Below are 25,356 nucleotides of genomic sequence, written 5' to 3' on the forward strand. Positions count from 1 at the left end.
GGGTCACAAAAAGTCGGACATGACTGAGCAACTGAACTGACTGATCCAGAAACAGTCATTTGTATTCTATAAAAGATTTGACGTGATAATTAAATCTGCAGTTGTAGGCCTCATACTAATCTCTATTTAATGGGGTTTGTAAAAAATGCTAAAAAATAAATGATTTTTTATAACCAACTGGCACCTCTAAGACTACTGCTTTTCTCTTTTCTGGGAAACAATGTTCACTCCCTAAGATGTCACCTCTGTTCCATATTGTGACAAGCACCCATATGTTTCAGATTGGAACAGGATAGGCAGTTACTGTCTAAAAAGAAATCAAACAGCTCTTATTCCAAACAAATCTGGGAATGAGGTTGTCAAAGCAAACTGCACTGAAACTTCTAACTTCCCAATCCTGCTAATATTGTTGACTGGGAGAAAATTACTTTCACAGAGCATTCTGTAAGTACCTTAGAGTGAAAGATGAAAAATCACCATTTTATTCATTTCTGTGCAGCTGATGAAGTATATATATTTGTGCGATTTATTATTCAGCTCCCTGTATGTAACCAGTGGTATAGGCAATATTCTTTAGGAGATTCTTCTAATTTCTATAGATGTTGCTCTCTATCCTCTACCCATGTACATGTAAACCAGACCTTGGGAAAATGCTATGAAGCCCCATAATCTAACACTGAAAAATGTATGCCTTTCCAGTTCAGAATATATTTATACCACAAATGTACAAAGATGACAAATGTGATTTAAAAATAATCCAGAGCCAAGAACATGTATATACCACACATGAAGAAACAAATACTGTTATGTTATACCATATACAGGGGGCAAAGGTTTGTCTGTGCATATTTGAGTGCCATTAATCTGCAAAGTAAAAAAGCATGTGTAGACAATAGCTTGGGAGAAATCTAAGCAGCCTTATGGTTCCATCTATTAGCTATCTTTTGAAAACCTGTGTTTGTACCAAGGGAAGAGAAGGGAGGTGCCCTAGTATGGAATGTGAGAGGTTAGCTTTTGAAGGTTACGTGAGGTCATGGCAAGGCACAGACACATGGTAAGGCATAGGCGGAACAGGCAGCAGACTGAAGACACGCTTCCACCCCATAATGCTTAAAATTAAGGAAAAGGAAAACTTGATTTAATAAGTTATACATTGATCAAATTTATCTCCTAAAATTGTTGGCTATATACAGTTTTTAAAAATAAAATTGTCATTCACCAAGGAATACATCTCATAAGTAGGATCTAAATAGTATTTGCTCCTGCTTGTCATATCATTTTATCTGTTATAAATACAGAACGGGATGTCATCTTAGAGAATTAAGTTTTAAAAACAATACCCAACTGTAGGAAGGGGTAAATGGAAAGAAAAGTCTTGAGGAACAAGAGAGGAAGGCTGATGCAGTTTGAAAGCAAGCAAAGCTCTGTACAATTTCTTTTGTTCTTAGTTATCTTTGAGTATTGCATAAATACTAAAAAAAGAAGACACTTTTTTGAAGTTCTAGTGAGATAAACAAATGATAAACTTTCACCCATTTAAAGTTCTTCTTAGTATGTTTAGCAGGTGCACTTAGTAAGTGCTACCATCCCTACAATCTACTTTTATAATAGCGCCAACCCCCCAAAAGAAACCTCATGGTTTTTGCTGTTCATCCCCATTCCCACCACCCATACTAGGTAATCATTAATTCATATTCTTTATTTATAGATTTGCCTTTTCTGGACATTTCGTATAAAAGGAAAGACACAATCTGTGGCCTTCTTTCAGTTAACGTTTGGAAGGCTCATCCTTGCTGTAGAGTGTAACAGTACTTTGTCCCTTTTTTACTGCCAAATATTACATTGAATGGACCCATGACATTTATTGGCCTGTTCACCAGCTGCTGGACATTCAGCTTGTTTTTACTTTTTGGCTGTTCTGAACAATGTTGTCCTGAGCAGTCACACAGAAGTCTGTGTGTGAATGTATATTACCCAGGAGTGGAACTGCTGGGTCATATGGTAATTTTAAGTGATGATTTTTACATTTATCAAAAAGGCAAAGGATCTTAAAAGATTAAAATGTGGGTCTAGAGGATAGTACTGAAGAGGAAACAGATTTTCCTTTTACAGCTCAAAAAAAAAAAAAAATTGAAAGAGGATAGGAAGATCACTAATCCCTGAAAATTTCTCTATTTTTGAAGCTTTGGAACATTCAACTAATAGGAAATTTTTCTCATTTTACTTTAGTTTTGCTTTATACTGCGGTACCTCTGAGCCCTATTTTAGTTTTACTGATGTTCTCTAATGTGCCTAAGGAAGACGACAGTGATTCCCACCCACGTTAGTAATGTTGTTGAAGGGTTTTGAAAGAGAAATCAGAGAAATGCTCTCTTTTTGCACAAGCAATTCTTTAGGCCAAAAGGTTATCTATGAGTTACAAAGAGCAAAGAAATGAAGAAAAGTTAGAAGGTAGGGGAAGATATTTAGAAGGGGAGTTGTTATGCCAATCAGCATTCATAGTAAAAAATAACTGTAAACTGGTATTGCCAAACTGACCACCAAAGTGGCTCCAGCAATTTTCATTCTTCCCAGCAGTGTTAGAAATGGAAAAAACTCTTAATAAAAACCAAGTTTAACTCTCATTCATAAGCAAGGAGGTTGAGGCACACAGCAATATCTTTAAAATCACATGGCTAATTACTGGAAAGACAAAACTTGGAATTGTTCATTCTTATTCCACTGGTCTTCAAAATCAGCTTTATCATTTTTGTCAAAAAATCAGTTCTTTTTCATTACTTTTAAAAATTATTCCAATCATACAGGTCCAAATTCTTCAGGTTGATATTTAAACCCTTTCATCTAATTTACTAATGTAAACATTTGTTTCAGTTTCCCTAACTCCTAAAGCATATTGAGGTCACACTGAAGCATATTTGATGCTGTGCCCGACTTGTGACTTCCTTCATTTACTGAGACTTTCCCTGTCTTCTCCCCCCAGAAACAACACGTGCATGCATGTGCACACACACACACACACACACCTATAGATATTACACAGCCTACCAAAATTCTATCCTATATTTTAAGACTTATCTTAAATATTACCACTTCCAAAAACCTTTTTCTTAACTTCTTTGTATTTCTTTTATAAAGCTCTTCTAGTAGGAAATGGCAACCTGGTCCAGTATTCTTGCCTGGAAAATTCCATGGACAGAGGAGCCTGGCAGGCTATAGTCCATGGGGCCTTGAAGAGTCAGACATGACTGAGTGATTGAGCAGAGATTCTTTATAGATGATAAATATTTATATATTTGCCTTACTTTACTACTAGGAGCTTCTTATATTTCCTACTGCTGCTGCTGCTGCTGCTGCTGCTGCTAAGTCGCTTCAGTCGTGTCCGACTCTGTGCGACCCCACAGACGGCAGCCCACCAGGCTCCCCCATCCCTGGGATTCTCCAGGCAAGAATACTAGAGTGGGTTGCCATTTCCTTCTCCAATGCATGAAAGTGAAAAGTGAAAGAAGTCACTCAGTCGTGCCTGACTCTTAGCGACCCCATGGACTGCAGCCTACCAGGCTTCTCTATCCATGGGATTTTCCAGGCAAGAGTACTGGAGTGGGGTGCAATTGCCTTCTCCGATATTTTCTACAGTATTTAGCAAAGTCAGATTTAAAAAAATAGCAGATATTTAATACTTTTTTGTTGAATTACTATTATATGAACATACAAAAATGGTCAGATTTTTAGAAATCTGCAGAATTACAAAAAAAAGTTCATTTATAAGGGTCATCTTTGCATAGTCAACAAAAACATCAAGCAAACTAAAACCAAACCAGAGAACCTGTATGCAATCAGAACTGCTTGTGACTTTTTAAGTTATTAACATCCTTCATGTGATAGTTATCTTCCAATGGTTCAGCCCAGCTGTGCTCTGCTATTTGCTCTTATTTATCATTAAGTTCTCACATATTTATTTATTCTCATTCTATACCATTTATGCAGGAAAGCAGCAATGTAAGCTCCCTTGACTGTGATTTTTTCCACAGATAATAGAAAATAAATTGCAATTACATTTTGGTAATGGTATATAATTAACTCAAAATGAGCTGTTAATTATAAAAAATATGTTTTTCACTTTCTCATTATCTCATTTATTTTAGTTCCAAATTTTTAATGCCTCACTTGAGTAAGTTTAATACTTTAAATACACAGAATATTTTTATACTTAAGATAATTTAAATTTCCAAATAAAGAAAATTCAGCTTAAAATTAAATTTTATCTAGGGAGTTCTGCTGGCAAAATCAAAGAGCCTGCAAGGTAGAAAGAAGGTCATTTCCCGTTACACTTCTTGATTAAATTTTTAAAGCCAGCAGACATTTTTGTTTAAATCATTCTATTAGGTTGGTGCAAAGGTAACTGCAGTTTTACATTGTTGAACTTTGCCATTTGATAATGGACTACATTCTTAAATAAATGTGGTTATGTTATACATCATTTTAATGTGCATTTCTCACTTTATGTTTTTTTGCTAATGACTTATTACTTGTTGTTTATTTTATATTTATTTTAGATTAAAGAAATGATGTAGCAAAAAGCAAATTCAAGCAACTTTTTTATTCGAGTTCAAAATGGGCTGTAAAGCAGCAAGAGACAACTTGCAACATCAACAATGCATTTGGCCCAGGAACTGCTAACACATGTACAATGCAGTGGTGGTTCAAGTTTTGCAAAGAAGAGAAGAATCTTGAAGATGAGGAGCGTAGTGGCTGGCCATTGGAAGTTGGCAACGACCAACTGAGAGTCATCACTGAAGCTGATCCTCTTATACATACACGAGAATTTGACAAGAAGTCAGTGCCAACTATTCTATGGTTATTCAGCATCTGAAGCAAATTGGAAAGGTGAAAAAACTTGATAAGTGGGTACTTCATGAGCTGACTAAAAATAAAAATAAATTGTTGTTTGGAAGTGTCATCTTCTCTTATTTTACACAACAACAATGAATCATTTCTTGATTGGATTGTCATGTACAAAGCTAAGTGTGTTTTATACGACAACTGGTAATGACCAGTTCAGTGGCTGGACCCAGAAGCAGCTCCAAAGCACTTCCCAAAGTTGAACTTGCACCAAAAAAAGGTCATGGTCACTGTTTGGTGGTTTGCTGCCTGTCTGATCTACTACAGCTTTTTTGAATCCTGGCAAAACCATTACATCTAAGAAGTATGCTCAGCAAATTGATGAGATGCCCTGAAAACTGCAATGACTATAGCTGGCACTGGTCAACAGAATGGGCCCAATTCTTCTCCATGATAGCATGTTACATGACCAATGCTTTAAAGTCAAACATATTGGGCTACAAAGTTTTGCCTCATCTGCCATATTCACCTGATCTCTTGCCAACCGACTACCACTTCGCCAAGCATCTCTACAACTTTTCACAGGCAAATTGCTTCTGCAACCAGCAGGAGGCAGAAAATGCTTTCCAAGAGTTTGCTGAATTCTGAAGATGAATTTTTATACTACAGAAATAAACAAACATATTTCTTGTTGGCAAAACTGTATTGGTTGTAATGGTTCCTATTTTGATTAATAAAGATGTGTTTGAGCGTAGTTAAAATGATTTGAAATTCATGCTCTGAAACCACAATTACCTTTGTACCAACCTAATGGAAAGGTGGCTTAAGGCTGTACGCTATTCTCCCTTAATTCACCTCCAACTCTTTCTGGGACTAGTGGAGACAACATCATTTCCACAGCCAAGTGAATCAAGGAGACAAATGAACTCATTGACTATACTTCTTTTAATCTCAATTAGATTAGATAATTTGAGGGCTGTTGAGTGAGAATTCTTGGTTTTCCAATGACAGTCAGACTTCTGAAACCATTGCCAGAGTTTCTTCAAATTTTTAGGTAGTGTATTAAGATCTTAAAATACATATGATAAGAGTCTTATTAAAGGCATATTAGGAAAGATTTTTTTTTTGGAAGCAGTGTATAGTCTTACCTTATTTTTGTCATAATTACTTGAATATAGGACATCATGCCCAGATACATCTAAACTTTAAAACATGCCAATCTCTTAGATTGAAGCACTAGTTTCCAAAGCATTCACTACACCTACCTAAACAGCAGTAATGAAAACTTTCATAAATTGCAAGTGTGAGTATCAACTGCTACCACCTTCTGAAAAACAAAGTTGGCATTTGCTGTTTAGTAGCTCAGTTGTGTCCAAATCTTTGCGATCCCATGGACTGCAGCATGCCAGGCTTCCCTGTCCTTCACCTGGAACTTGCTTAAATTCATGTCTATCAAGTTTGTTGATGCCATCCAACCATTTCATCCTCTGTCACCCCTTCTCCTCCTGTCTTCTGTCTCCCCCAGCATCAGGACCTTTTTCAATGAGGCAGTTCTTCACATCAGGTAGCCAAAGTATTGGAGCTTCAGCTTCAGCATCAGTCCTTCCAGTGAATATTCAAGATTGACTTCCTTTAGGATTGACAGGTTCGATCTCCTTTCAGCCCAAGGGACTCTCAAGAGTATTCTCCAACATCGCAGTTCAAAAGCATCAATTCTTTGGCGTTTAGCCTTCGTTATGAGATACCAAGGGAACATTTCATGCAAAGATGGGCTCAATAAAGGACAGAAATGGTATGGACCCAACAGAAGCAGAAGATATTAAGAAGAGGTGGCAAGAATACACAGAAGAACTGTACAAAAAAGATCTTCACAACCCAGATAATCACGATGGTGTGATCACTGACCTAGAGCCAGACATCTTGGAATGTGAAGTCAAGTGGGCCTTAGAAAGCATCACTACGAACAAAGCTAGTGGAGGTGATGGCATTCCAGTTTAGCTATTTCAAATCCTGAAAGATGATGCTATGAAAGTGCTGCACTCAATATGTCAGCAAATTTGGAAAACTCAGCAGTGGCCAGAGGACTAGAAAAGGTCAGTTTTCATTCCAATCCCAAAGAAAGGCAATGCCAAAGAATGCTCAAACTACCACACAATTGCACTCATCTCACATGCTAGTAAAGGAATGCTCAAAATTCTCTAAGCCAGGCCTCAGCAATACGTGAACCTTGAACTTCCTGATGTTCAAGCTGGTTTTAGAAAAGGCAGAGGAACCAGAGATCAAATTGCCAACATCCGCTGGATCATGGAAAAAGCAAGAGAGTTCCAGAAAAACATCTATTTCTGCTTTATTGACTATGCCAAAGCCTTTGACTTTATTGGATCACAATAAACTGTGGAAAATTCTGAAAGAGATGGGAATACCAGACCACCTGATCTGCCTCTTGAGAAATCTGTATGCAGGTCAGGAAGCAACAGTTAGAACTGGACATGGAACAACAGACTGGTTCCAAATAGGAAAAGGAGTACATCAAGGCTGTATATTGTCACCCTGCTTATTTAACTTCTATGCAGAGTACATCATGAGAAACACTGGACTGGAAGAAACACAAGCTGGAATCAAGATTTCCGGGAGAAATATCAATAACCTCAGATATGCAGATGAAACCACCCTTACGGCAGAAAGTGAAGAGGAACTAAAGAGCCTCTTGATGAAAGTGAAAGAGGAGAGTGAAAAAGTTGGCTTAAAGCTCAACATTCAGAAAACGAAGATCATGGCATCTGGTCCCATCACTTCATGGGAAATAGATGGGGAAACAGTGGAAACAGTGTCAGACTTTATTTTTGGGGCTCCAAAATCACTGCAGATGGTGACTGCAGCCATGAAATTAAAAGATGCTCACTCCTTGGAAGGAAAGTTATGACCAACCTAGATAGCATATTCAAAAGCAGAAACATTACTTTGCCAACAAAGGTCCGTTTAGTCAAGGCTATGGTTTTTCCTGTGGTCATGTATGGATGTGAGAGTTGGACTGTGAAAAAGGCTGAGCGCCGAAGAACTGATGCTTTTGAACTGTGGTGTTGGAGAAGACTCTTGAGAGTCCCTTGGACTGCAAGGAGATCCAACCAGTCCATTCTGAAGGAGATCAGCCCTGGGATTTCTTTGGAGGGAATGATGCTAAAGCTGAAACTCCAGTACTTTGGCCACCTCATGCGAAGAGTTGACTCATTGGAAAAGACTCTGATGCTGGGAGGGATTGGGGGCAGGAGGAGGAGGAGACGAGAGAGGATGAGATGGCTGGATGGCATCACTCGATGGACTTGAGTCTGAGTGAACTCCGGGAGTCTGGTGACGGACAGGGAGGCCTGGTATGCTGCGATTCATGGGGTTGCAAAGAGTCGGACACGACTGAGCGACTGAACTGAACTCATGGTTCAACTGTCACATCCATATATGACTACTGGAAAAACTATAGCTTTGACTATATGGACCTTGTCAGCAGAATAATCTCTGCTTTTTAATATGCTGTCTAGTTTTGTCATAGTTTTTCTTCCAAGGAGCAAGTATCTTTTAATTTCATGGCTGCAGTTACCATCTGCAATGATTTTGGAGCCCAAGAAAATAAAGTCTGTCACTGTTTCCATTGTTTCCCTATCTATTGGCATGAAGTGATGAGATTGAATGCCGTGATCTTAGTTGGCATGGATTATTATCATTTATAATTGTACATTATATAAAATACACTTATGTAACAATAGACTTTGACCTAGCAATTTTGTTTTTGGAAATTTACCCTAATAAAATAAAAGGACCAGAACACAGTGTTAGTACAGCCATGCTTATTATAGCACTCTGTGCAGTGGGTAAAGAATTTGAAACAATCTGAATGTTCAACAATAGAAGTGCTGAATAAGTTACAGTGTATACAGAAGTCATGAACTATTACCCATTTATAGGAAATAAGTTAGGATTTGTATTAGCTTTCTCTTACCACTATAACAAACTAAAAGTTTACTGACTCAATCAACACAAATGTATTATTCTATAATTCTGTAGGTCTGACTACAGATGGTCCTGTGTGACACAGGTCTCATGGGCTAACACCGAGGTGTCAGCGGGGTTATGTTCCTTTTTTCAGGCTATAGGGGAGGATCTATTTGCTTGCTCAGGCTATAGGGGAGGATCTATTTGCTTGTTCACTCAGGTTTCTGGCAGAACCTTGTTCTTTGTAGTTTGAGGACTGAGATCCCTGTTTCCTTGTGGGTCATCAGATGAGAACTGTTCCAAGCTTCCTTGGCTGGTCCTTGCAATCCTTGGCTGGTCACACAACGTTCCTCCATCTTCAGAGCCAACAAGGGCAGGCTGAGTCATTCTCAAGCTTCAAATCTCTCCTCCTCCTTTCGTCTTATCTCTCTGACACAGTAAGGAGAGGTTCTTTATTTTTCAGAACTCATGTGATTAGAATGAGCAGCCTATCCAGATAACCCAGGATAATCTCCATCTTTCAAGGTCTATTCCATCCATCATACCTGCAAAGTCCCTTTGCCAGGTAGGGGTAATATATTCAGAGCTTCCAGGGATTAGAACACAGATGTTTTTGGAGGACAATTATTCTGCTTACCACAGTTTTACAAAAACTCTAAGAACCTGACAAATGTCTATTAAAGCATCATTAAGTGAAGTTAAAAAAGATGAATGAATTCAGTTTGATCTCAATGTACATAGATGCTGTATATATTAAAACAGACTTCCCAGGTGGTGCTAGTGGTAAAGAACTTGTCTGCCAATGTAGGAGACATAAGAGATGCAGGTTCGATTCCCAGGTTGGGAAGATCCCCTGGAGGAGAGTACAGGCAAACTACTGCAGTATTCTTGCCTGGAGAATCCCATGGATCCTCTGAGCTTGGCGGGCTGCAGTTCCAAGGGCCACAAAAAGTCAGACACGACTGAAATGACTTTTAGCACAGCACACATATTAATACATGTAAGCATAAAAAAGGTATAGAACAATAAACACTAGAGTGCTAAGACTAATTCTACCGAGACAATCAGGATAGGGAACAGGATAGTGAATGAAAGATGACTGCTTTTTTCTTAATGTGTCTTTGGATGTTTTACTTTTAATAGAGAAAGCACTGTTCTTTAGAACGTTAGATAACATTTAACTAAAAATAAGGTGAATTATAAGACAAAATGTATAATATAAACATGCATCACATACTTTAAAAAACTACTACCTAGAAGCTACATACTAGGATTACCTCTAGATGATATCATGGGTATGTTTTATTTTCTTTTGACTTACCAGCATTTTAAATATTTTCCCTACCACAGCAAGCAAGTAAATATATGAAGAATACAGGTAAACATGAGTAGCACTAAAAATAAGTAAGGAATTATTTTAAGTTAAAAACAAATATAATAAAAGTTCTTACACATCAACTAAAGAAAAAATATAAAACCCCGACACAGAAAATATGGATATAGTCAGGAAATGAAAATTCTACAAAGAAATACAAAGTGTTAATAAATATGCAGAAAAAACATTTATCTTAATTGAATACTGAATAATTGAAAATTACAATAGGATTCCATCTTTCTTTTTTTTTTAAATTTTTTAAAAATTTTATTTTATTTTTAAACTTTACATAATTGTATTAGTTTTCCCAAATATCAAAATGAATCCATCACAGGTATACATGTGCTCCCCATCCTGAACCCTCCTCCCTCAGGATTACATCTTTCTATTAAACTCCCAAATACTCCTTAACTATACAAATTACCATTGGAGAGCCAATTTACATGGTTGATTGAAAATAAACCTCTACTCTTTTCTGACATCTCTCAAATAATTGTAAAAGAACAACAACAACAAAAAAGACACAAAATAATGAGGTTACAGAGAAATAAAGAGGAAAGGATAACAAATAAAGAGATGTTGCAATATTTTAAAAGCCCAGAAATCAGACATATAAGTTCAAACTCAATCAATCTGAAAAATCAAAACTGAAATATTTGCTGGCTAAATGGTTGGTGTGTTATTGTTCAGTTGCTAAGTCATGTCCACTCTTTGCGACCCCATGGACTGCAGCATGCAAGGTTTCCCTGTCCTTCAGTATCTCCCAGAGCTTGCTCAAACTCACGTCCATTGAGTTGGTGATGCCATCCAATCATCTCATCCTCTGTTGCCCACTTCTTCTCCTGCCCTCAAATCTTTCCCAGCATCAGTGTCTTTTCCAATGAGTTGGCTCTTCACATCAGGTGGCCAAAGTATTGGAGCTTCAACATTAGTCCTTCCAGTGAATATTCAGGGTTGATATCCTTTAGGATTGACTGGTTTGATCTCCTTGCTGTCCAAGGAACTCTCAGTTTGAAAGCATCAATTCTTCATTACTTAGCCTTCATCATGGTCCAACTCTCACATCTGTACATGACTACTGGAAAAACCATAGCTTTGACTATTGGGACCTTTGTCGACAAAATGATATCTCTACTTTTTAATATGTTGTCTATGTTTCTTCCAAGGAGTAAGCATCTTTTAATTTCATGGGTGCAGTCACTATGTGCATTGATTTCAGAACCCAAGAAAATAAAATCTTGTCACTTTTTCCACTTTTTCTCTATTTGCCATGAAATGATGGGATTGGATGCCATGATCTTAGTTTTTTAAATGCTGAGTTTTAAGCTGGCTTGAAGTCCATCAGTTGACAAGCCCTGCTTATATATACTGAGAACTTTCAATAGCTTTTCACTGTTTTGTTTGCAAATATAAATGGATCATCAGACATATGTGGAAAAAGGAATCCTGAACTTGTTGAAAATAGACACAATAAGGCTTGGAAGAAAAGAAATTTTAAAAACTATTAAAATCCTCAGAGATAAGAAAAAACACTGCAAGATGCCTGTGTTTTATTTTTTCTTAAATTTAGATAATAAAAAATTCTTGGAAATAATAGTACAAAAAATTTAACAGAAAGATTAAAAAATAAACTTCAAGAAGTCTTTTATAAAGTATAAAAAGAACATAGATATGAAAGACAAGAGAAAAAAAAGAAAACGAGCAATTCCAAGAGATTCAACATCTGGCTAATAGTTTAACAAATGACAGAAGGCCCACCCGACACACATCAGCATTAATTTTTAGAATAATGCAAAGAAGGATAAGACTTTAATAGCGTCCATGGAGAACAGTGGAGAATAGGTCACATAAAAAAGATAAAGAATCAAACTGCACCAAACTCTTAACGGTAATACTAGAAACTAGAAGATAATAGAATATAACCTTCAATCTCCTCAGAGGAACATTAATTACCAACCAAGAATTCTGCATGCAGCTAAACTATACATTAAATGTGAAGAAAGATGTAAGGCATTTTCTAGAGGTATAAAGTCTCAAAAAACTATTGCCTCTGTACTCCTTGTCAGCTATTGAAGGACATGATTAAGGAAGATGAGTATAAACCAAAAAGTGGACATGTGAACCAGCAAAAGAGGAATATAGCACAGAACAGTAAAGAAAACTTCCAGGATGATGGATAAGGAAAATTTCAGGGTGAAATCTCTAAACATCAAGCTTAGAGAAAAACCAGTTCAGAATAGAGCAGAACTATGGAAGGCCCCAAGGGGAAATATTAAAAAAAAATAGATACGATAGAATAATTGATATATCTGAATATATTCAGATAATTATACTTTCTGGGTGAATTGGGGAATGGAAAGACATGACAGTTCTAAGGCCAGAAATTTTGGTGTTTTGTTTACTGCTATATTAACCCAAAGTCTCGAAAGTGCCTAGAATATAGTGAGAAACATTATGAATATTTCAGTGAATTAATAAATGAATGAGTGCATGGAAAATTAAAGCATTTCTAAACTCTGAAAAAAATTAATTATATAAAAATTAAATTTAATAACTGTAAAGTAGCTGGCTCAGGTATATAGAAAATATCTATAATTTTATTGCAAACAAATTGTTATATAGCTATACTGAGTAGACAAAAGAAACAGTATGTGTGTGGGTATGAACATAAGAGAGAGAGAGGAAGGGGAAGAGAGTGAAGGAGAGAGAAGAGCAAGGGAGGGAAAAAGGAGAAAAGAGGGAGACAGCATGTAGATCGTTACCTGTGAGAGCTAACTAATTCATCTTTCATAGCAGAAAGTCAATACTTAATGCCGGCTTATGTCTGATATTTTAAAATACGGATATAAATACTAGAATAAATAGATTAAAAAACATCCAAAGTAGTGAAAAATTTTATCTCTAATGAGTGGAAATTGGGATTAAGAAGGAGTAGTAGAGCACCCCACTATTTTTGCATAAGCCTTCTTAAACAACTGACTTTTTATTTATTTATTTTTTTAAACAACTGACTTTTTAAATTATGTACATGCTTGATTTCAATAGTAATAAGATAAAATTAAACTTTGGCAAGCCACAAAAAGACAAATATTGGGAACCTATCTCAACATAACAGAAGTCATAATAGAACCCACAGCCAACATCATACTCAATGATGAAAAGCTGAAAGCACTTTCCCTAAGATCAGGAAAAAGACAAGGATGCCCACTCTCACCACTTTTATTCAACATAGTTTTGCAAGTCCTAGCCACAGCAATCAGAGAAGACATTACCAGAAAACTGCTGTTGTTGCTGTTCAGTCGCCAAGTTGTGTCCAACTCTTTGCAACCCCAAGGGCTGCAGCACGTCAGGCTTCCCTGTCCTTCACTATCTCCTGGAGTTTGCTCAAGTTCATGTCCATTTAGTCAGTGATGCTATCTAACCATCTCATCTTCTGCTGCCCCCTTCTCCTTTTGCCTTCAGTCTTTCCCCACATCAGAGTCTTTTCCAATAAGTTGGCTACTAGAGCTCATCAATGAATTTGGTAAAGTTGCAGGATACAAAATTAATATGCAAAAACATGTAGCATTTCTACATGTGAAAGGCCAGAAAGGGAAATTAAGGAAACGATTTCATTCCCCATCACGTCAAAAAAGATAAAATACCTGAAAATAAACTTAGTTAAGGAAACAAAAGACTTGTATTCTAAAAACTGTAAGATGCTGATGAAAGAAATCAAAGATGACAAAACAGATGGAAAGATATAAAATGCTCCTGGTTGGAAGACTCAGGGTCATTAAAGTGACTATCCTACTCAAGGCAATCTAAGATTCAATGCAATTCTTGTTAAATTACCAATGGCAATTTTCAGAGAACTAGAACAAAAAATTTTATAATTTGTATGGAAATACAAAAGACCCCAAATAGCCAAAGCAACCTGGAGAAAGAAAAATGGAGCTGGAAGAATCAGACTCTGGGGTTTCAGACTATACTAAAAAGCTACAGTAATCAAGACAGCTTGGTATTGGCACAAAAACAGAAATATAGATCAATGGAACAGGATAGAATGTCCAGAAATAAACCCATGTACCTAGGGTGAATTAATCTGTGACAAAGGAGACAGGAGTATACACTGGTATAGGCGCAAGGCTGGACACGATCAACTCTTGCAGGGAAACATAGGCAGAATGCTCTGATACAGATTATAGCAGTATCTTTTTGGATCTCTCTTCTAAGTAATGAAAATAAAAACAAAAATAAACAAATGGGACTTAATTAAACCCAAAAGCGTTTGCACAGCAAAGGAAATCAGAAAAGACAACATACAGGATGGGAGGAAATATTTGAAAGCAACTGACAAGGGATAAATCTCCAAACTATACAAAGAACTCATACAGCTCAATATCAAAAATGAACCCAATAAACAAATGGGCAGAAGATCTAAATAGATGTTTCTCTAAAGAAGACTATACTGACTTTCCAGGTGGCTCAATAGTAAAGAATCTGCCTGCCAAACAGGAGTTGCAGGTTCAATTCCTGGGTCAGGAAGACCACCTGGAGAAGGAAATGGCAACCCACTCCCGTATTCTTGTTTGGGAAATCTCATGAACAGAAGAGTCTGATGGGCTCAGTCCACGGGATCACAGAGAGTCAGATACAACTTAGTGACTAAATAACAACAACAACGCAAACATAGAGATGGCCAAACTGAACATGAAAAGATGCTGAACACTGCTAATTAGTAGAGAACTGCAAATCAAAACTACACTGAGCTATCACCTCACACAAGTCAGAACAGCCATTATCAAAAAGTCTACAAATAATAAATACTGGAGAGGGTGTGGAGAAAAGGGAACCCTCCTACACTGTTGGTGGAAATGTAAATTGCTACAGTCACTATGGAGAACAGTATGGAGGTTCCTCAAAAACTAAAAAGGGCTTTTTGGGAGACTACTAGCCTGTGCGATTGGAAGTAGCATTTTGTTTGGGATTCCACATACAACTTGATTTGGGGAAAGAAGAGGAGCCTCACTTAACTTTTTATTAGCAATGCTTTGGGGTCTTTCTTTGACAGGGAGATTACTAAAGTGAAAATTTTGGGACCCCCATGGACTGTAGCCTGCCAGGCTCCTCTATCCATGGAATTCCCCAGGCAAGAACACTGGAGTGGAAGCCATTCCCTTGTCCATGGGGATCTTCCTGACCCAGGGATTGAACCTAGAAACTCCTGCCTTGCAGGTAGATTCTTTACCATCTGAAACACCAAGTAAAATGAGCAATACGTTCCTGGAAAGATAAGCCTGGGTGATTTGGAAATGTATAGGTACAATATTTAACCTTGGAACTGCACCTTAAAAACCAGCAGAGTTATAATGTTCTGTTGCCCAGGAACTTATTGAATTTATAAGAAATTGCAAATTTCAAATTGTAAATTCAAGAGACTACATGGGCAGGTCTGTATAGAGTATAGTGACCTGGAAGGCCCAAGAGACCTTTTCAGGTTTCCTATCTGGTGAAAAGTCGATGTAATAACATTAAGATATTGACCTCTTTATTATCCTCAAAAGTGGAAAGCAGGTGCCCGTGAGAATCTGCGTATCTTAAAGAAATCCATGTCAGTTTCTAATGTAATCATGAACTTTAATAAAGATGACTCTCTCTCTATATATATAAAAAAGAAAGCTACCATATGACCCAGGAATCCATCCCACTCCTGGGCACACACCCAGAAAAAACCGTAATTTGAAACAATACATGCACCCCAATGTTCATCACAACACTCTATTTACAATAGCCAGGACTTGGAAGCAAGCTAAATGTTCATCAACAGAGGAATGGATAAAGATGACGTGATACATATATACAATAAAATATTACTCAGCATAAAAATGACAAAATAATGCCATTTGCAGTAACATGGATGCACCTAGAGATTGTTGTACTGAGTGAAGTAAGTCAGGCAAAAAAAAAATATAGCACATGATATCACTTATAGGTGGAATCTATAAAAAGGGTACAAATGAACTTATCTACAAAACAAAGAGAGTGACAGATGTAGAAAACAAACATGGTTATCAGTGTTTTATCAGGGATAAACATGGTTATCCCTCCTTACCAAGAGGCGGGAGGGAGAAATTGGGATTGACATATACACACCTACTATATAGATAAACTACGTAACTAATAAGGACCTACCGTATAGCACAGGGAACTCTAGTCAACACTCTGCAGTGGCCTATATGGGATATATGTATATGTATAATTGCTTTACTTTGCTGTACACCTGAAAAGATCACGATATTATAAATCAACTATACTCCAATACAAATTTTAAAAATTAAAAGTGATAGTAACAGTACAGAAAAGAAAGGATACATGTACCCCAGTATTCACTGCAGCACTATTGACAATGGCCAAGACATGGAAACAGTCTAAATGCCCACTGACAGATGAATGGATAAAGACGTCGACTATACACCACATCACACTCACACTCTTACACACACACACACACACACGCACCCCAGAGTATTACTCAGCCATAAAAAAGAATAAAATTATGCCACCTGCAGCAACATTGATGGACCTAGAGATTATCATGCTGAGTGAAGAAAGTTAGAGAGGAACAAATGTCCTATGGTATTACTTAAATATGGACTCTAAAAAAATGATACAAATGAACTTATTTACAAAACAGAAATAGAGTCACAGACATAGAAAACAAACTTATGATTACCAAAGGGGAAAGGTGCTGAGGAGAGATAAATTAGAAATTTGGGAGTAACATATACACAATAATATATATAAAAGAAACAAGGACCTATTACTGTATAGCACAGGGAACTATACTTGCTATTTTGTAATAACCTACACACAAAAAGAATCTGAAAAAATATTTTATATATATATATATATCTGAATCCCTTCACTATATACCTGACACTAACATAACATTATAAATCAACTATACTTCAATAAAAATGATAAATTATAAGCAACAAAAATACTGCATGATTCTACTTACATGAGGTACCTAGAAACAGAAAAGAAAACGGCTGTTGCCGGGGGCCGGGTGTAAGAGGAAATTAAGAGTAGTTATTAATGGTCACAGAGTTTCAGTTTTGCAGGATAAAAGAGTTCTGGAGACTGGCTTCACAACACTGTAAACAAGTTTACTATTATTGAACAGTAAACTAAAAAATGGGTGAGATGGTAAATTTTATGTGTATTTTACCACAACTGAAAAAATTAATTACAGCAAAAATGTGCAAAAATAAGAATTCTTGGGTTCTGCTCCTGATAATGGTTGAGGAGCTTCTACAGGTCCAAATCTCCTATATGAAACAACTATAAACTCTGGGAGGAAAAAAATAACTTGAACACACTGAAAAGCAGTGTGGCCAACAGCAGGCAGAAACTGCTAGAGGGTCAGCACTTGAAAGAAAACAGTGGCACTGGGTGAGTTCCCAATTTTTTTTAATGGTTTTTAGTTGAAAGCAGGCTTAAAGAACAAGAGGATAGAGTATAGGCTGACGAAAGGAGCTAAAAAGTGAAAAATCTTGGAGAGGAGAGAAATAGGAAAGGCTTAAATTCTATGTAACAATCTTGCCAGGTCAGGCTGACCCCTGAACTTACACATGATCAGAGCAGACTCAAGCATCCTGAAAAATGAAAGTGAAAGTCTCAGTCTTGTCCAACTCTTTATGACCCCATGGACAATATAGACCATGGAATTTTCCAGGCCAGAATACTGGAGTGGGTAGCTACACCCTTCTCCAGGGGATCCTCCCAACCAGGGATCGAACCCAGGTCTCCCACATTGCAGGCAGATTCTTTACCAGCTGAGCTCCGTGGGAAGCCCATGTTCAGGGCAGACTCAAGCATCGCAATTAAAGTTAAAATAACTCAACAGTGATTATCATCACCAATTACTCCAGGGACACAGAACTTGGAGTTCAGTTAAATTAACTGCCCACACGTACACAAAATATTACCATTGTTCAGATAAATACAGGCATACCTTGAAGACATCGCAGTTTTGATTCCAGACCACCACAATAAAGTGAATATTGCAAAAAAGGGAGTCAGACAAATATTTTGGTTTCCTGGTACATATAAAAATTTTGTTTACATTCTACTGTAGTCTATTAAATGTGCAATAGCATATTTGTAAAAAAATGACAAGCTTTAATTAAAAAGTACTTTATAGCTAAAAAGATGCTAGTTAATCATCATCTGAGCTTTCAGCAAGTTATAATCCTTTTGCAATAGTACAATCTAAGATCACCAAGCACTATAGCAAATATAATACTACTACTATTAGCAACAACAACAGTAATAATGTTAGCAACATTGTCAGAATTAACAAAATGTAACACAGAGACACAAAGTGACCAATGCTGTTGGAAAAATGGTGCTGAAAGACTTACTTGAGGCAAGATTGCCAAAAGCCTTCAATTTGTAAAATATAAAATTATTTGTGAAGCACGATAAAGTGAAGCATAATAAAATGAGATATGCCTTTACAACTGAATTCTAGTTATTCACAATGACCAGGAAATGACCCAAAATTACTAAACATATAAAGAAACAGGAAAACATGACCAACTCAAAGAAAATTCAATCAGTGGAGACAAACCTCAAGATGAACTAGGTGTTAAAATTAGCAGACAAAGAGTTTAAGGAAAAAATACACTTGTAATGGATACAATAGAAAAATTTAACACAGAAATAGAAAGTATAACAAACATACAAATGGAAATTCTAAACCCAAAAAATCCAGTATCCGAAATTAAAAAAAAAAAAAAAAAATCTCTGTATGGGCTTATGAGCAAATTAGGAACAACAAAAGATTTGATGAATTTGAGGATAGATCAATAGAAATTATTCAATATGAATAAAGAAAAATAGGTTTCCAAAAGTTAGCAGAGTAAAGATCTACAGTAATATACATATAAACAGAGTTCCAAATGGAGAGGATAAAGAGAATAAGAACAAAAAATGTATTTGAAAAAATATTGGCCAAAAATTCTTTATATTTCATGAAAATAGCATTCTTAAACATTGGTTTGGGAGTTTAAATTAATTTAATTTTTATGAAAAGCCATTTGGCAATGTGAATCATGAATTTTAAAAGGATTCACATGTACTTTAAGCTAGTAGTTCTGTTTGCAGAAATCTATGCCCAGGAAATAGGTGGAGATAGGTAAGAAATGTATTTACAGAAATTTTCTTCAAAGCATAATCTATAATGAAAGTGAAAGCAAACGTCACTCAGTCATGTCCAACTCTTTGAGACCTAAAACCTTGTATTATCTAATAATAGGTTACTTAATAAACACTGAGTAATAGCTGACACATATAAATATTTTTTAAATGAATTAACATCAAGTTTTTCATTATAAAGGACATCAGAAATTATGATACACTGAAAAAAGCAAAAAATAAATTCGGTATAAGCATAATACCTACTGTAATATAGAAAATAATATTATAAAAGAGACAGAATGGGAAAAAGGGTTCAAAGGACTCTCTCTGAATGGAAGGATTATGATAGATTTTTATTTTCTTCTTTACACTTATCAATATTTTTCAAAGTTTTATAATGTGAATATATTTATACATATGATCAGAAAACTAGACTCAGCAGTATGAAGCTATAAATATATACCAAGCATATCCTTAAGATCTGTGTCCTATATACTGTACCTTCACCAACCGCCCAAATTTACCTTGGTCCAGAGCCACTCCCATTCACATCCAGACTGAGCTCTTGAGGTTTAGTAATCTCTTTATTAGCAACCAGTTCTCTTGATTTAAATACAGCTTGAGTCCTTAACCTGTAAAAATAAATGTAGACATAGAAATAGACCAAACAATCCTAAAATCTGTATGGACCCACAAAAGAACCTGAATAGCCAAACCTTGAGAAAGAAGAACAAAGATGGGAGCATTGCATTTTCTGATTCAAACTCTATTATAAGCTATAGTCATCAAAACAGTACAAGCATACAATTCTGCAATAAAACACCAAACCACCAGGTTAAAAAAAATCAGCAGAGGATCTGAATAGACATTTGTTCAAAGAAGATATACAGATGGCACATGAAAGATGCTTAACATCACTAATCACTAGGGAAATGAAAATAAAACCACACTGAGATATCACCTCACACCTGTCAGAAGGGCCATTATGAAAAAGAAAACAAGTGCTGGCGAGGATGTGAAGAAAAGGGAATACTTGTGCACTGCTGCAGGGAAAGTACATGGTGCAGCTGCTACGGAAAACAGTACAGAGACTCTTCAGTACACCAAGAGATTCCTCAATTAATTAAAAATAGAACTACTATGTGATCTAGCAGTCCCATTCCTGGTATTTATCTGAAGAAACCAAAAACACTAATTAGAAAAGATACATGCATCCCTGTTTTCACTGCAGCATTATTTACTTGAATAGCCAAGATACGGAAGCAACATAAGTGTCCCTCAGTAGGTGAATGGATACAGAAGATGTAGTATATGTAATATGTAATACTCTGTTGAACAGAGTATTAGCCATAAAAAGAATAAAATCTGCCATCTGTAACAACATGGATGGACTTGGAGAGTATTATGCTAAGGGAAATAGGTCATACAGAGAAAGAAAAATACTGTATGATTTCACTAAAAAACAAAAGAACAAACATAACTAAACAGAAACAGAGTCATAGATATAGAGAACAAACAGATGAGAAAAGGGTCATGGGAGGTGAGAAATGGGTGTGGGAGACTGAGGTAGAAATTTTCAGTTGCAAAATAAATGACTCATGGCTTCGAAATGTACAGTGTGGGGAATATAGTCAATAATTATGTAATATCGTTGTGTGTTGACAGATGACAATGGTTGACTCATTGGAAAAGACCCTGATGCTGGGAAAGATTGAAGGCAAGAGGAGAAGGGGATGACAGAGGACGAGATCGTTGGATGCCATCACTGACTCAATTTGAACAAGCTTCGGGAGCTGGTGAAGGATAGGGAACCCTGGCATGCTATAGTCCATGGGGTTGCAAAGAGTCAGTCACGACTGAACAACAAGAACATTACCTTGATACCAAAACCAGACAAACAAAGTATGAAAAAATAAAACTACAGACCTCAGAAATATTGATGTAAATATTCTCAACAAAATATTAGTAAAAAGAAATTGTTAATGCACGTTACTTTGTTGACAAAGGTCCATCTAGTCAAAGCTATGGTTTTTCCAGTAGGCATGTATGGATGTGAGAGTTGGGCTATAAAGAAAGCTGAGTGCTGAAGAACTGATGCTTTTGAACTATGGTGTTGGAGAAAACGCTTGATAGTCCCTTGGACTGCAAGGAGATCAAACCAGCCCATTCTTAAGGAAATCAATCCTGAATATTCATTGGAAAGACTGATGCTGAAGCTGAAACTCCAATACTTTGGCCACCTGATGCGAAGAACTGACTCATTGGAAAAGATCCTGATGGTGGTAAAGATTGAAGACGTGAGAAGGGGATGACAGAGGATGAGATGGTTGGATAGCATCACCAACTCGATGGACATGAGTTGAGTAAGCTCTGGGAGTTGGCGATGGATAGGGAAGCCTGGTGTGCTGCAGTCCATGGTGTCGCAAAGAGTCAGACACGACTGAGTGACTGAACTGAACTGAATGCATAAAAAGTATTATACATTGTAACCCAGGAGATTTATTCCAGGGATATAAGGTTAGGTCAATATATATATATTAAAAAAAGCAATCAATGCAATCCACTGTATTGGCAGGCTAAAAAAGAAAAATCAAACAACCATGTCAATTATCTCATAAAAGATACTTAACAAAATCCAGTGGTCATCATAAAAACTTCATGCAATCTAAAAGGAATAAAAATTAAAAATGAACTGTTACCAAAATTTAAAACTTTTGCTTTGTGAAAGATCCTTTTGAGATTGAAAAGAAAAGAGACTAGGAGAAATTACTTGCAAATCCACCTACCTATCTGAAAAAGGACTTAATATATTTCGAATATATAAAGGACTCTCAAAACTCAACAGGAAAACAATCCAAACAATCTAGTTAGACTATGGCAAGAGATACTAAAGAGACAGTTTACCCAAAAGAATGGACAGAGGGCAAACTAGCAAATGAAAGGATATTGAGTATCACCAGCCATAAGGAAAATGCAAACTAAGATGACAATGAAATGTCACTGCACACAGGCGCAGAACACATCAAATACAAATTTGTGACACAATCAAATGCTGACAAGGGTGTGGAGAAACAATCTTTCTCATGTTACTAGTAGGAGAAGTATTTTAAACTAAACGAAAGTGAAAGTGAAGTTGCTCAGCTGTGTCCGACTTTTGTGACCCCATGGACTGTAGCCTACCACACTTCTCCGTCCTTGGGATTTTCCAGGCAAGAGTACTGGAGTGGGGTGCCATTTCCTTCTCCAGAGGATCTTCCCGACTCAGGGATTGAACCTGGGTCTCCCGTGTTGTAAACTAAATGAGTATAAGCTAAATATGATCTCTTATATGATTTAGCAATTATATTCCTAGTTCTCACTTGTAGACACAAAAAACTTAGGCCACACAAAAACTTGTATAAGAATGTACATGGAAGCTCTATTTGTAACTGAAAAAACTGAAAACAAGGAAACTGTCTAATAGACAAATGGTTAAACAAACCACAGTGCATCTATATCATGGACTAGTACTCAGAAATCAAAAGGTACAATATATGTAACAATCTAGATGGATCTCAGCATTATGATGAATGAGAAAAGCCAATATCAAAATTTAACATTGTGTATAATTCCATTTATATACAATTCTCAAAATAACAATCTAGAAATAGACAACAGAATAGGAGTTCCGAGGGTTAGGGACCGGAGAAGGCAATACCACCCCACTCCAGCACTCTTGCCTGGAAAATCCCATGGATGGAGGAGCCTGGTGGGCTGCAGTCCATGGGGTCGCTAAGAGTCGGACACGACTGAGCAACTTGACTCTTACTTTTAACTTTCATGCATTGGAGAGGGAAATGGCAACCCACTCCAGTGTTCTTCCCTGGAGAATCTCAGGGACGGGGGAGCCTGGTTGGCTGTCGTCTATGGGGTTGCACAGAGTCGGACACGACTGAAGAGACTTAGCAGCAGCAGCAGCAGCAGGGTTAGGGACAGGTTGGGGCAAAGAGTGACTCTAACAGCCCGGACCTCCCTGGTGGTCCAGTGGCTAAGACTCCACCATCCCAATGGAGGAGGCCCACGTTTCATTTCTGGTCAGGAAACCAGAATGCCACAACCCAGAGTTTGCAGGCTGCAACAAAGAGTTCACATGCTGCAACTAAGGATGTCTCACGTCACAACAAAGATGGAAGATCTCCTGTGCCACAACTAAAGAGCCAGTGCAACCAACCAAATAAATAAATAACACATATTAAAAAACAGATGAGGACATAGTAATAATCTAATCGGGAAAATAATTGGAAAAAGAAAATACACATCTATATGTGTATTACTTTCTTATACTCCTAAAACTAACACACTGTTAATCAACCATGCTCCAATACAAAATTAAAAAACAAAAAAAAACAGCGTAGTACAAATGAAATCTTGGTGGTGCTGAAATAGTTCTGTGTTTTGACTGTGGAAGTGGTTACACAAATTCACACGTGATAAAATGACATAGAAACACACACACCTGTTGTATCAATGTTAATTTCCTAGCTTTGACAATATATTATGGTTGTATAAAATGTAGACGTTGGGAGAAACTGGATGACGGGCACATAGAATCTCTGTACTATTTTTGCAACTCCTATCAATATTGTAATTATTTAAAAATAAAAAGTTTTAAGAAATCTCTATACACAAAACTTGTTCAAAATTTGTGTTTCATAGTGCTTTCATCTAAGATAGGATGATCAAGAGAACAACAAGCAGTTTATTATCATTAAGGAGCATTACTTGAATACATAATGCTGTTCAAATGAACATGATGTCCAGCATAAAATTATCCATTTTCCCCAGCTAGACTGTGATCTCTTTAAAGTCTACATTTAATTCTTTTACCTATCTCAACTACCTAGAACCATTCCTCACATAACACAGACATTCAATAAATGTTTGTAGAATGAAGTTCTCAGGAGAAACTACACGTTAACTGGAGGATTGGAGATTGGGGTCATAAAATTGGAGCAACATTTCAGCCTTTGGTGACAATCCTGTCACAAGAGCCTTCATTTTCACTTACTTTAAAAGCCTCCAGGTTCAACAGTGAAGAATAAAATTGACCATAAAGGAAGAGAAAGAGGAAGATAACATTTGCTTCCTAGGGAAGTCAGTACTGCACTGGAGAAAACAAGTAAGGTGGACCTTTCAAAGACATTAGGATTTAAAAAATATTGAGCAGGATCCGAAAATGAAAGAAAATTAACTCCAAGAAGTAAAAGAAAATAACAGTAATATTAGGTGTGTAAGGATCAACATGTCTAAGAATGTGTACAAAGGGGAAAAGGTATGCTTGACCAAGGAGAAAATGGCAGGGATACAGACACACACACACAGACACACACACACAGAGATACAACACACCCTTTCCTTGAAATTTACTTATAAAAAGACATAAATGCTATATTTTCTTATGTTTAAATACAATTGCATTGATCTATTGGTATTTGAAATTAAGATAACAAACTTCGACTCTGTATGTAAAACTATAATGAACACTACATGATATTAAATAGGGCTTTAGCTTTTGAAACATTGTTCTTAGGGAAAAATTGTCAGAGGAAGAGCAGTTTAAATGTGGGAAGGTGTATAATAATTGGCTATTGAACAGGTTATGCTTCATAATCAGAAAAGGTTGAATTTAGCAGGTTATCTTTGTTATATGGAATGATGACACCTAGTCACACGTAAGTCTTATTTTACATCCTAAAATCTTAAGTTTTTATTTAATGCTTAGTATTCTCTACAATGACATCAAATAGCAAAGTATTTTGTGTAATGGTAACATTGTTGAAAAATACTGTCTTTAGAATCCAGCCAAAACTATACCGGACAGGTGAGAAGTAGATACTCTAAGCTAACATTTTGGAAGACAAGGTAGTCTTTCAGTTCTTCCCCAAAAGAGAGTGCAATTTATTTGGAAGTCATAGCTGCTATGCATCTTAAGC

The 25,356-nt window shown here is 36.6% G+C and overlaps 1 protein-coding gene across 6 annotated transcripts in view; it reads right to left on the bottom strand.

The window, feature by feature from the left end:
• The window catches only part of KIAA1328 (KIAA1328 ortholog), a 425,486-nt gene that overhangs the window by 140,052 nt on the left and 260,078 nt on the right, over nt 1–25,356 (bottom strand). For all 6 annotated transcript variants that reach the window (XM_070778527.1, XM_070778530.1, XM_070778528.1 and 3 more), the window contains exon 8: nt 19,909–20,016. In XM_070778527.1, coding sequence (XP_070634628.1) covers nt 19,909–20,016 — 108 coding nt within the window. The remainder of the gene's footprint in view (nt 1–19,908; nt 20,017–25,356) is intronic.

The sequence above is a fragment of the Bos indicus genome, chromosome 24 (genome assembly GCF_029378745.1).
Source record: "Bos indicus isolate NIAB-ARS_2022 breed Sahiwal x Tharparkar chromosome 24, NIAB-ARS_B.indTharparkar_mat_pri_1.0, whole genome shotgun sequence".
NCBI lineage: Eukaryota > Metazoa > Chordata > Mammalia > Artiodactyla > Bovidae > Bos > Bos indicus.